Source organism: Monomorium pharaonis, chromosome 3, assembly GCF_013373865.1.
Source record: "Monomorium pharaonis isolate MP-MQ-018 chromosome 3, ASM1337386v2, whole genome shotgun sequence".
Lineage (NCBI taxonomy): Eukaryota > Metazoa > Arthropoda > Insecta > Hymenoptera > Formicidae > Monomorium > Monomorium pharaonis.
The window spans coordinates 18,284,693-18,296,968 of NC_050469.1; the positions used below are offsets into that span (position 1 = coordinate 18,284,693).

The 12,276-nt window shown below is 41.5% G+C and overlaps 1 protein-coding gene across 1 annotated transcript; it reads right to left on the reverse strand.

Annotated features, from left to right (window-relative positions):
* Positions 1–4,884: 4,884 nt before the first annotated feature.
* Positions 4,885–7,192, reverse strand: LOC105833059. Its single transcript, XM_012674480.1, has 5 exons — positions 6,809–7,192; positions 6,144–6,715; positions 5,758–6,068; positions 5,286–5,581; positions 4,885–5,109 (listed from the first exon to the last, which is right to left on the reverse strand). Exons 1-5 carry the CDS (start codon positions 7,190–7,192, stop codon positions 4,885–4,887), a joined length of 1,788 nt encoding a protein of 595 aa, XP_012529934.1.
* Positions 7,193–12,276: the final 5,084 nt, after the last annotated feature.

Below are 12,276 nucleotides of genomic sequence, written 5' to 3' on the forward strand. Positions count from 1 at the left end.
TTCAGAAACAGGATATCTTTTAGAGATCTTTTTGACAACATATTGTTCACGTCATTCTATGACGTCAAAATACGGTACATTTCATGACGTCAGGAATTTGTGACATTCGACCGTCATTTTAACGTCATAAGGGCGTCATTTCATGACGTCAAGAATAGTCTGTAAATGATCATTTTGGGACGTCAAAATGACGTGAGCTTGCTTCCTGGGTAGGAAGTAGATTCAAAATGATTTGAACATACACGAGCTATCATAAAAGTATTAATCAAACAACTTTCTCATAAATATGTAATAAAAAAAAATTCAAACATTAATTATTCTTTACTAAAATTCGTTTTAAATATTTATACTATATTCCGTAGAAAAAAATATGCAAAAATTACAGCACTCAAAAAATTACATATTTTTGAGCTCTATTAAGCTAGCAGGACCAAATCAGCAAAATCAACTTTGATCTATTGGTTATTTTGCACTTAATTTGCACCACTAATAAAAATTTTGTACTCCGTGCCGTATTGAAATAAGTCGTGGTGCTGCTAGTTTAATATTCAACTAGCAGGACCATAAGAAAAGAAAAGAGAGAGAGAAAAACGAATACAGAAACTTAAAGAGCTGAATTTGCACTAATTTGAACCACTAATAAAAGTTTTGTACTCTGTGCCGTATTGAAATAAATCGTGGTGCTGCTAGCTTAATATTCAGCTAGCAGGACCATAAGAAAAAAAAAGAGAGAGAGAAAAACGAATACAGAAATTTAAAGAGCTGAATTTGCTCTAATTTGCACCATCCAAAAAACTGAATATATTAATCTATTCTGAGCTGAACTACCACAAAATGAATTCAATCATTTTAAGCACAAGAGTAAAGTACCCTTCGCCATCAGCCGAATCAGTCGCTATTTGTACACATAACTTGGCATCATTTGTATCGCGAAAATATCAAATTTCAAATTTTGTACCCCCGCCGTTCGTTTGAAAACTACCCTCGCTCCCTGTACGTCTCAAGAGTAAAGTACCCTTTGCCATCAGCCGAATCAGTCGCTACTTGTACACATAACTTGGCATAATTTGTACCGCGAAAATATTAAGTTTCAGATTTTGTACCCCCACCGTTCGTTCGAAAACTACCCTCGCCCTCTGTATGTCTGGAGAGTAAAATACCTTTCGCCATCAGCCGAATCAGTCGCTACTTGTACACATAACTTGGCATAATTTGCACAGCGAAAATATTAAGTTTCATATTTTGTATCCCCGCCGTTCGTTCGAAAACTATCCCCGACCCTTGTACGTTTCAAGAGTAAAGTACCCTTTGCCATCAGCCAAATCAGTCGCTACTTGTACACATAACTTGGCATAATTTGCACCGCGAAAAACATCAGCATGCATATGTTTGGGTAGTTGAATAAAATATCAAAAAATCATTGTACAATCACAATTTAAATTATATTTATTACAAATACAATATAGGTATAACAAATTAGTCATTATATATACTGTAAATTAACAGAGCAGGTGTTATTAAAGATTTATCTTTGATATTTCTTTCTTTGTTTTCTAAATCATTATATTCGATCCACGTTTGCCCTACTCTCAAACACAAAGCTGGGTAGTGCCTGATTGTTTTTATACCTCTCGTCAAAATGGATCTTTTATATATAATAACGCCGAATAATTTATATAACATTCCGTTTAACGGATTTTTAAACGATTGTTTTATGTCGGGCAATTTAATTTGTAATTCAGTCTGTGTTGATGAGAATATTTAAAAAATTACCATATCTCCTTAAAAATAAATAAATATCAGCGGTTCAAAATAAAGGTAAGTTAATGTACTACTATAAAAATTATTAGTGGAAGAATGACTATAAATACCAAAAATGCGGATGTACGTATAAAACCTTTTGTATTAAAAAAATAATAAAGCAAAAAAATATTTTAATATAATTAAAAATTTTTTCCATTTAGCAATATTACAGCTGTGTAATATTTTATGTTCCAACATTCGCGTTTGATTCTTATTCTTTTTCCCATTAATACTTTTTTTTTGTTTTCAATTTTTAATTATTAATATTTTTGTTGTTTTAACACAATATATTACTATAATTTTATTATCAATTATGTTATATTTACTAATGTTTAACAATTTAAATTACCTGTTTTAGAAAGCGTTGTTGTTTCAATCCCATGACAATTTTTTGAACAACAAGGATGTTCACCATTGAGGTAAACACTGCTTTATTACTTCATCAAAATTATCAGCAATTGCTGCTTCCGTAATTTTGAAATTTTCTATCTGTATTACAGATAACTTCTTGTGTCGTGGTAAACAACCAGAATTGCAACAAGATAGCTCTTCAAAACTTGGAGTATCTTTGAACAAGATACTTGCTAGGTGATCTACATTTGTCTCGCAATTAACATATTTACAATCACCAACATTAGAAATCGGAAACGTTTCCAAAAGTATCTGCGCTCGTAGTTTATATGAAGAGAGACTAATTCCGTTATTTATACAGTTAATAATTAATTTGAAAAATAAATTGGTTTCTGCCATTTTGTTTATATATATTTTTATATTATTTGAATTATGTCCTGTAGCAAGTAGTATTTGAAATATACTATCGAATGCGCAAGTATTAGTGATAGTATAATTGTCATTATTTATACTTAAAGATTTTAAGGATAAACTATTGCCGTTTTTTTAAATAGGTATTTTTACTATTTTTTTACATGTCAAAAGAATCTATCAACTTATGTTGATTTTTACCGAAATACAATGCAGTTTTATTTGGTTTTGTTATTTCTAAACCACGCCAATTCTCCACTTCACGACTTGCCAAAATGTTCTTTATATTTTCTATATTTTGACACATCTTGCATAAACGACGTTGGCCATAACCTTCTTCAGCATTATCAAAAGGTAAAGAACATTGAGGCAATGTGTGAACATTCTTTTTACATAAATAACAAATGTGTGCATTTGTTGGTTGATCATTATTTTGGCATGCAGGACATGAATCATTATCTACTAAATTAGTATTACTTGTAGGTTCGTTTAAAGTTAACGGTACATGGAATTTGTCTTCCACATTAACAGGATCTGTGTCAACAATTTTCATAATACCATGTAAATAATTAACATGTTTTTGAATGAATGAATCAATCCGCAATAGTGGACAATTTTTTAACAAAAAAAATTTTATTTTATTAAATTCACTTTCGATGGATGTACTAGAAGCAGGTATGCGACTGTAACCAAATTTATCCGTGTAAATATTAATCCAAAAGGGTAATAATCTTATATCAATCACATAAGACAATCAACTAATTTTGGAAAATAATGTAGATTAATTCTATCACCTTCCGAAGTAATTAACGATCTAGCATCCTTTAAAATTTGTTTACTCCCACATGGTCCATGAGTTTTCAAATGGATTATTACAGCTATCTGTTTTAGTTACATTTTCCATTTCAAATATAGCATTATTATTATTACTGTCGATTTCAAAGTTTTCTATTTCTAATTCATTAGTATTAGTCATTAAATTTATTAATTTGTGACGTGCCTTATCACATTCAGTAAGATCACCAGATTTTAAATTTCCATCCGTTTCTGACATTGCTATTATAAAAATGGATTGTATTATTTCTTTTGCATTGTAACCGTGAATTCTTCAAATCTATTGACTACGGATAGCCGCGGGTAATTCAGGGTTCGGGCGGCGGGCTGGTTGCGAGAATGATAAGGGCCTTATCATTCACGCAACCAAAATTTGGAGTTTACATCATGTGCGCGAAGGTATGAGCGCGTGTAAGAAAGGGCTAGAAATTCGAATGAACGAGAGAGAGGATGGCAAACGATCTCTTTTTAACAAACTATCCTTTATTATAAATGTACAAAATTAACAAACTTATGCCGCGAGATTAATTCACGCGTGAAGCGAAGCGGTCATGAAGGGCGATGCGATCGCGATAGATTCTTACGGCAGAATGAATCAAACGACGCGAAAAAGAGACAAAAAAAAACGAAGTGGCAATGAAGAGAGCTCGGAGCATCTCTCCGTTGCCGGGTAACTCAAAAACGTGCTTATAACATTTCCTTATTAGGCAATCCTGTATGATTACCGAACTTTTCTAAAATAAAGATCTATGTGAGGTCACGCCCACCGTCGAGTTAAGCCCCGTGCACAATTAATTCCGGTCCCGAACATTAATTCCGATCCTGAACATTCCGCCCGTCTCGGCAGGATTTCTGGCGAATGCTCGGTTTCAGCAAATACAGGACTAAGCGAACACCCGGTGACGTTAAAAAAAAAAGAAAACAAGAACGTAATTAAGCGGCTTCGGTGGACGGTGTACCCCCTTGCGCGGCGTTTATCTCGTCAATCTCCTCGGCATGACTGACGGGCAGAAGGATGATTTTTGCAATAGGTCGCGTGTAGTCCTTATGAACGACCCGGCCATTCTCGATCGCGACAGTCTGCACCGCGACAACGCGGGTCAGCCCATCCTGGCCAGGATGCACTCGAATAATTCTGGCCAGCGGCCAGTGAGCCGGAGCGCTATTCTCCTGTCGGATGAGGCACAACCGTCCGACTTCATATCCGGACTCCCTTTTCAGTCATTTCGGTCGCTGAGTTAGCGAATGGAGATATTCTTAGGCCCAGCGCGCCCAGAAGTGGTCCCGCATACTCTGTACCAGCTGTCACTGGGTGAGACGATTCACTAGTACGTCGGTGATGGCTCCGGCACCGCGATGGGGGCAGCTCCCACCAGGAAGTGACCGGGCGTCAGAGCGGTGAGATCCTCTGGATCGTCGGAGAGAGCCTGCAGAGGTCGAGAGTTGAGGCAGGCTTCGATTTGTGCCAACAGGGTCGCCATCTTTTCAAAGGTCAAAATCGCGTCCCCCAGAATTCGCCGCAGGGCCGAAATGAGAGGCCGACGGCGGGTTGAATCGCCATCGGATACCCTCCGCCGCGAGGGCGTCGTTCAGATCCATATGCTGAAAAAAGCTCGCGCAAACTGGCATCCGCTCCGACGAAGGTGGTGCCGCAGTCGCTCCACAGGGTACGGCATAAGCCACGCCGGAAGACGAATCGTCGTAAGGCGGCTAGGAAGGCTTCCATCGTATAGTCCGACACGACCTCCAGATGAACGGCGCGTGTGCTCAGGCACACAAACACCACGACGCCTTGTATGAGCGGTGACCGTGCCCCTTGGTTGTTCGTATTGTACAAGTCCAGCGTAGTCGATGCCGGTGTTGAGGAATGGTCAAAAGGGTCTCACCCGCTCTTGAGGAAGGTCACCCATCTGTTGCGGAGCCGGTGCCGCCCGCCAACGCACGCCTCTCACGCAACGATGAATCACTCGTTTTGCCAAGGCACGATCTCGCAGAACCCAATAACGCTGACGCACCAGACTCAGGGTCAGCTGCACTACGCCGTGTAAGGACCTTCGATGGCAGTCTTCGACGATCAGCAGGGTGAAGTGTGAATCGGCCGGCAGAATGATCGGATGACGCTCCTCAAGATCTAAAAGACTATGTTTTAGACGACCTCTCACTCTAAGAAGGCCGCGAGAATCTGAAATTGGATTTAATTTATTCAAGACGGTCGAAGGCGCAGACCGACCCTGCCGGAGCGCTTCCAGGTCCCTCCGGAATGTCAGAGTCTGCACCCGCCGGATCCATTGCAGCCGCGACTCGTCCAGTTCGTCCACCGTCAAGCAAGGCTTCTGTCCGCGGAAGAACGTCTATCACCCCGAAATCGCAGCCAGGCGGTCACGCGCTGCAGTCGGTTGAGTGACGAGAATCGCAAGAGTTCGGCTGGCTCCTCGTCTGTCAGTGTGGTTGTGGCGGCAGCATGTACACGGGTTCGCGCATCAGGTAGCTCGGTCGTGTCCGGACATCTGGTCTTTTCAGGCCAGGCCGATGTCTCGAGCCACAGCCAAGCAGGTCCCCGCCACCAGAGCTCATGCTTCACAAGGTCACCGGGTAGTAAACCTCTGGATGCGCAATCCGCTGGATTTTCCTGGCCGGGGATGTGGTGCCACAGAGCGTCCGGACCTGTTCTGTATATCAGCCACTCAGTTGGCGATGTAGGTCTTCTAGCGAGACGGGTGTCCTTGAATCCAGCCCAACGTCACCGTGGAGTCCGACCAGCAATGGAGGGGGCTCGCTCAAAACCGAGCGCTCCTCTTTGCTGGGAGATGAGTCGCGCCAGGAGAGCTGCAGCACAAAGTTCGAGACGAAGTAGCGTGACCGGTTTAATTGGAGCGACCTTCGTTTTGGCTGCAAGAAGTGAAACTCTCCACGACCCCACCTCCGGAGATCGCAGGTAGACGACGGAAGCGTAGACCCGCTCGGAGGCGTCGGCGAAACCATGCAACTCCACCTCGAGGCTGGTGTGGAGAGCGCCGACCCAGCGCGGCACTCGAATCGTCTCCAACAGCGGCAGTTCATCACGGAATCGCTGCCAAAATTTTACGGAGTCCTCTTCTAGAGTGTCGTCCCAGCCCAACTGCAAAAGCCAGGTGCTCTGGAAGGCGATTTTGGCACTCACCACCGTCGGGGCCAGCCATCCGAGAGGGTCGAACTGCCGGGCAGTGAGCGATAGCACGGAGCGCTTCGTGAATCCCGTTATGGAGATCTGCTGGGTCGAGAACAAGAAGTCGTCGGTTCTTGGATGCCATTGAAAACCGAGGGCGGAGTGAGCCTCCTACGGATGCCAATCGCGGAGCTCCCGTTTCATCCGGTGGTCCGCCGTCCAACAATGCAAGGTCATTGGCCGATCATTTTCGTAGCCGCCCGCCGTGCAAAGATCGGTTAGCTGGCGACGGAGTTCTAAGGTCTCCTCAAGGGTATCGGCGCCGGTGAGCACGTCGTCCATGTAGACGTCTCGTTCCAAGACGGCAGCGCCGTGGGGGTAGCGTTCGCGTTCGTCGTCGGCCAGCTGATGTAAGGTGCGCATGGCCAGGTAGGGAGCGCAGGCGAGACCGTACGTCACGGTATCGAGACGGTACTCAACGATGTCCGTCGCCGCATCACGCCAGAGAATACGCTGCAGATCGCGGTCGTCCGGATGAACGACGATCTGCCAAAACATCTTTTCTACATCCGTGGCCAGGACGTAGCGGTGTTGCCGCCAGCGTAGAAAAATTTCCGGCAGCGGTGGCAATAGATTCGGGCCGGTCATTAAGCACTGGTTAAGCGACCAGCAGGAGTGAGGGTCGAGCCATTGAATACGACGCGGAGTTTCGTTGTCGTACTCGCCTCCCTCATGACTCCGTGATGAGGAAGATAATTGATGATTGTTCCCTCCTCTTGGACAACGCGGGACATGTGGCCCAACTCTTGGTATTGCGTTATGAAGTCTCGATAAAGATGGTGGAAACGTTCCTCTCGGGCGAACCGTCTCTCCATGCCCTTAAGCACGCGCAACGCCGAGATGCACGTAGCGGTAAAATCCGGTAGCAGCTTCTTGGTGGGAAGTCGGTCAACGTAGCGTCCCTCCTTCGTGCGAGTGTAAGTCAGGCGAAACAGCTCCTCGCACTGGCGGTTCTCTTGGGAAAGCGGAAGCGTAGTAGAGGGAAGCTCCTCGTGTTTTCAGAAATCGCGAACAAGAGCGGTCAGGTCCTCCTCCACCCGGCAGGTATTGGCGGCAACGCGACACACGGGTCCAGCTTGGCCGGTAGGCCCGAACAGCATCCAACCGAAGGTTTTTGTTGCGCCACAGGCTCTTGGGGTCCTCCCCTACGCACTCCTTCGAAAAGAGTAAGGGCAATAAAGTCTACTCCCAGCAAGAGGTCGACGGGATCGGTCGTCATGAATTCAGGATCCGCAAGCTCCAGACGCGGGCTCCGCAGGCCATTGTAAAATGGTCTTGACGACACAAGGAACAGCGGCCGCGTTTGACTTCTTGCTGTCGCGTATGCAGCGTTCGCGATTGGCGGGCCGCGGTCGAACCCGTCTTGGTACAGCCGGTTTCCAATTTCGAAAGTTGCAACGTCTCGAGAGTCTGCAGCCGGCGTTCGATAAACCGCTGCAGCTCGTTGTATGACGGCGGGTCGGTCGAGTCATTTATAGAGTTCTCCCATTCGCGTCGCGAGCGCGGATCGAGCAATTCGACAATGGAATGCACAAAATAATCTTCCGAGTTGGTGACCAGTCGTCCGATACTCGCGAACGTGTCCACCGTGCTCCAAACGCGATTATATAAATTATTCAGTTCTGATACTGACTCACCCTTCATTCGCTGCAGCGAGAGAAACTCGCTCAGAAAAGAGCGTACTAGTAGCCGCTTATTTTCAAACCGTCTTACTAGAGCGCCCCAAGCGCGCTCGAAGTTTTCCGCCGTCGTCGACACGTTGCGGATGAGTAATTCGGCGTCACCCTTGAGACACGACTTAAGATAATGAGAGAATGATAAGTTTCTCCACCAATGAGGTCGAGGCATCCTGTCCAATGATCGAGAGGAAGAGGTCTCGAAAGGAGTTCCATTCACTATATTTTCCGGAGAACTGCGGTAGCTGAATATGCGGTAAGGTCGTTCTGTGTGAAGTTCTCTCGCTGACGGTAACAGTGGTCGTCGTCGAGGTGCTCGCTTCTACGGAGCGCGCTGCCTGAGCGGCGAGGTCGTTCAGGATGCCCTTGTTGACGTAATACGCCTCTTCGACTATCGAGACGAGATCTCCGATTACGTAATCGTCTTCTCTGAGGGCATCCCAGTGTTCTCGTAGAAGTGTCTCGTGCTGGCTCTCAAAGGTCAACCAGTACTTTTCCAACTCGGCTAGACGAACTTCGACGGCTCCCGTCGTGATATTCACCTGGCCGAGTTTTTTCAAATTATCCACGGTGCGCGAGATACGCCCGTGTAACGCTCGCTGGCTTCGGATCAATCCTGCGGCTGCCATTTCGATGCTCTCCGAATTTCTCTTGAACACAGCACTCACTTGTGGCACGCACTTCACTTTCGTAAAGAATCAAACTCGAAGGACCAAAAAATGTGCGCGAAGGTATGAGCGCGTGTGAGAAAGGGCGAGAAACTCGAATGAACAAGAGAGGGGATGGCAAACGATCACTTTTTAACAAACTATCCTTTATTATAAATGTACAAAATTAACAAACTTATGCCGCGAGATTAATTCACGCGTGAAGCGAAGCGATCACGAAGGGCGTTTAAACCAAGCTTTATTCCAAGCGATTACAAACACGTCCGACAAGGCTCGAGACCGAGATTCCTCTCGCTTGTTGACAAGCGTTGCCAAGAGCGTGACAACTGACAACGCTCTCCAAAAAAATCAATACATCGATGCGATCGCGATAGATTCTTACGGCAAAATGAATCAAACGACGCGAAAAAGAGACAAAAGAAAACGAGGTGAAAATGAAGAGAGCTCGGAGAGCATTTCTCCGTTGCCGGGTAATAACTTAAAAACGTGCTTATAACATTTCCTTATTAGGCAATCCTGTATGATTCCCGGACTTTTCTAAAACAAAGACCTATGTGAGGTCACGGCCACCGTCGAGTTAAGCCCCGTGCACAATTAATTCCGGTTCCGAACATTAATTCCGATCCTGAACACATCAAGGTCCGAGCATCTCGAGGCAATGTACTGTGACCACAATCACGTAATAGTTGCAGCAATGAATTAATAGATTTTTGTGTTACATTTTCTTGCATTACCCATAAAATAAGTCTATCGTGTAAATTAGAAGTATTTTCATAAGTCTGTGATTCATTATTAACTTTAATTATATCTAAACACGTGTTGCTGAAATTTTTATTTTTCTCTATATTATTATTATTATCTGATGTAAAACATATAATTTCTGAATTAATTGAATTGGAAAACATATTCACTAAAAAATTGCATGTAACATCTTCGATTTTAGATGTAGCAGTGACTACAATATTGTAACGTGCGCGCCGCGGAAATGAAAGACACTTGAGAACTTTAAAACCAAGCTTTATTTCAAGCGATTACAAACACGTCCGACAAGGCTCGAGACCGAGATTCCTCTCGCTTGTTGACAAGCGTTGCCAAGAGCGTGCCAACTGACAACGCTCTCCGGAAAAATCAATACATCGATCGGCTTCGGAACAGCTGAGTCGCAAGCGCGGAGTATACCGGGCGACGCTCGTAACAATATTGTTTTTTATGTTATTTGGTATTTCATTAAGGCACAATTATTTTCAACATTGCCAAAACTATTATTAATAGTACTATAAAATTGTATTCGTGAACGAATTAATTGATTTTTTCTTTACTTCGATAAGAAACGTATATCTTTTAGCATTTTTATTATTTATAATTAATCTAAATCTTAAAAAATAGTTTTAAAATATTAATTAAAAATTATGCGTAGAAAAAAAAGAAAGTTTTGATAAATGTGAAAAAGAATAAAAATGAGGTTTGGTAGTATAAAATAATACCTACAACAACTAGGTTACTGTTTAATATATATAAGTAAAGTTAATTAAAAAATGTATATACAGGGTGTTAATAAACCTTCGCATAATATTTATACCATCGTGTTGCCCACGAAAATCGAAGACGAAAAGCTCTCTAAATTTTTTCGATTCCATGCGTACAGTTCTTATAATTATTGTCGGAAAATAGTGAAATATTGCCAATGTACGCACGGCTATAACGGAAACACGAGTGCAGTGAGAAACAAGATAATCATCGTCGCTCGCCGCGAGGCGAGGAGAGCGCAAACAAAATTCATTGCTATTCACAACGTTGTTCGTAGCGATAAGCGATGGGGACTAAGGATGGTCGACGATAGCTCACAACTAAAATTTTTCACATAAATTTTTAAACTGTACTACATAAATTGCGAAGCTAAAAAAATTAAAAGTTGATTGAAAACATTAAGAGAATCATTTCATAGTATTTTTATTGATATACTTAAATTTTAAATCAATGAAAGCAAATAATTCGTTGGAAATCCGTTACAGTTTATGCTCTTTCGTCATTTTACAAGCTTATCAGAACTGTATGTAAAATTAATATATTTTGTTATTATCCTTATACTATCAGGTCACTTTACAGCTTTCGGAAGATGCGCCATAGTATTTTTAATGATAAACTACAGTTTTAAATTAATAAAACCGAATAATTCATTAAGTCTGCCGCATCCAATTTTTTCTCGCAATTTTCCAACTTTATCGATTAAATCCTGATAAGAAAAAAAGAAATTATGTTGCCGTACCAAAACTTTTTATACACATTATTGGCAATTGTATTGTCAAATCATAAACGTAATATTTATAAAATGTAAGTAGACATTTTCACGAACAGCGGACTTTACAATTTGTGGACTTTATTCCAACGTGCAAAATTTCCAAAACAAATAGGAAACAATTAATTGTTCATGACTTATTTGCTTTTATTTCTTTAAACTTCCAGTATATTAATGAAATTAATATGACATATTCTTTGCTGTTAAATCGTCTACAAGTATAAAATATAAAATATAAAATATAAAATATTGGCTTTGCAATTTATGTAGTACAGTTTAAAAATTTATGTGAAAAATTTTAGTTATCGTCGACCATCCTTAGTCCCCATCGCTTATCGCTACGAACAACGTTGTGAATAGCAATGAATTTTGTTTGCGCTCTCCTCGCCTCGCGGCGAGCGACGATGATTGTCTTGTTTCTCACCGCACTCGTGTTTCCGTTATAACCGTGCGTACATTGGCAATATTTCACTATTTTCCGACAATAATTATAAGAACTGTACGCATGGAATCGAAAAAATTTAGAGAGCTTTTCGTCTTCGATTTTCGTGGGCAACACGATGATATAAATATTATGCGAAGGTTTATTAACACCCTGTATATTGTATATGTAACGAAACAGTTTTTTAATGTAGTTTATATATATATAACTATAATATATAATTAAATGACAACTTCCCAATCAGCAAGACAATATTAAAAAAATGTTTTTAATAGTATTTAAAAAACATTTTTAAAAACATTTCTAAAAACGTTAAAAATAATGAAATAAGTTCCCTTTTTTAAATTAAAAAAAACGTTTTTTTTTTAATGTTTGGACAATATTTTTTTAACATTTAATAAATATTTGTTTTAAAATTTAAGAAAATGTTTTTTTGATATTTGGTAAATGATTTTTTAAATATTTACTAAACATATTTACAACAAAAGCAAAAAATTGATTGCATTGTTAAATAATTTTATAAATTCAACGTAACCTCATCAATCTAATAAATTTCTACAATAATTTTGTAAAGGGGAGAAGACTACATT

Excerpts from the sequence above, each read along its gene's own strand:
- LOC105833059 (XM_012674480.1), bottom strand. The coding sequence starts at position 7,192 with ATGACCGGCCCGAATCTATTGCCACCGCTGCCGGAAATTTTTCTACGC. Across the intron at positions 6,716-6,808 it reads AGCTAACCGATCTTTGCACG|GAGGCTCACTCCGCCCTCGG; the intron begins GCGGGCGGCTAC and ends TGGCATCCGTAG. Across the intron at positions 5,110-5,285 it reads GTGACCTTCCTCAAGAGCGG|CCGCCTTACGACGATTCGTC; the intron begins GTGAGACCCTTT and ends AAGCCTTCCTAG.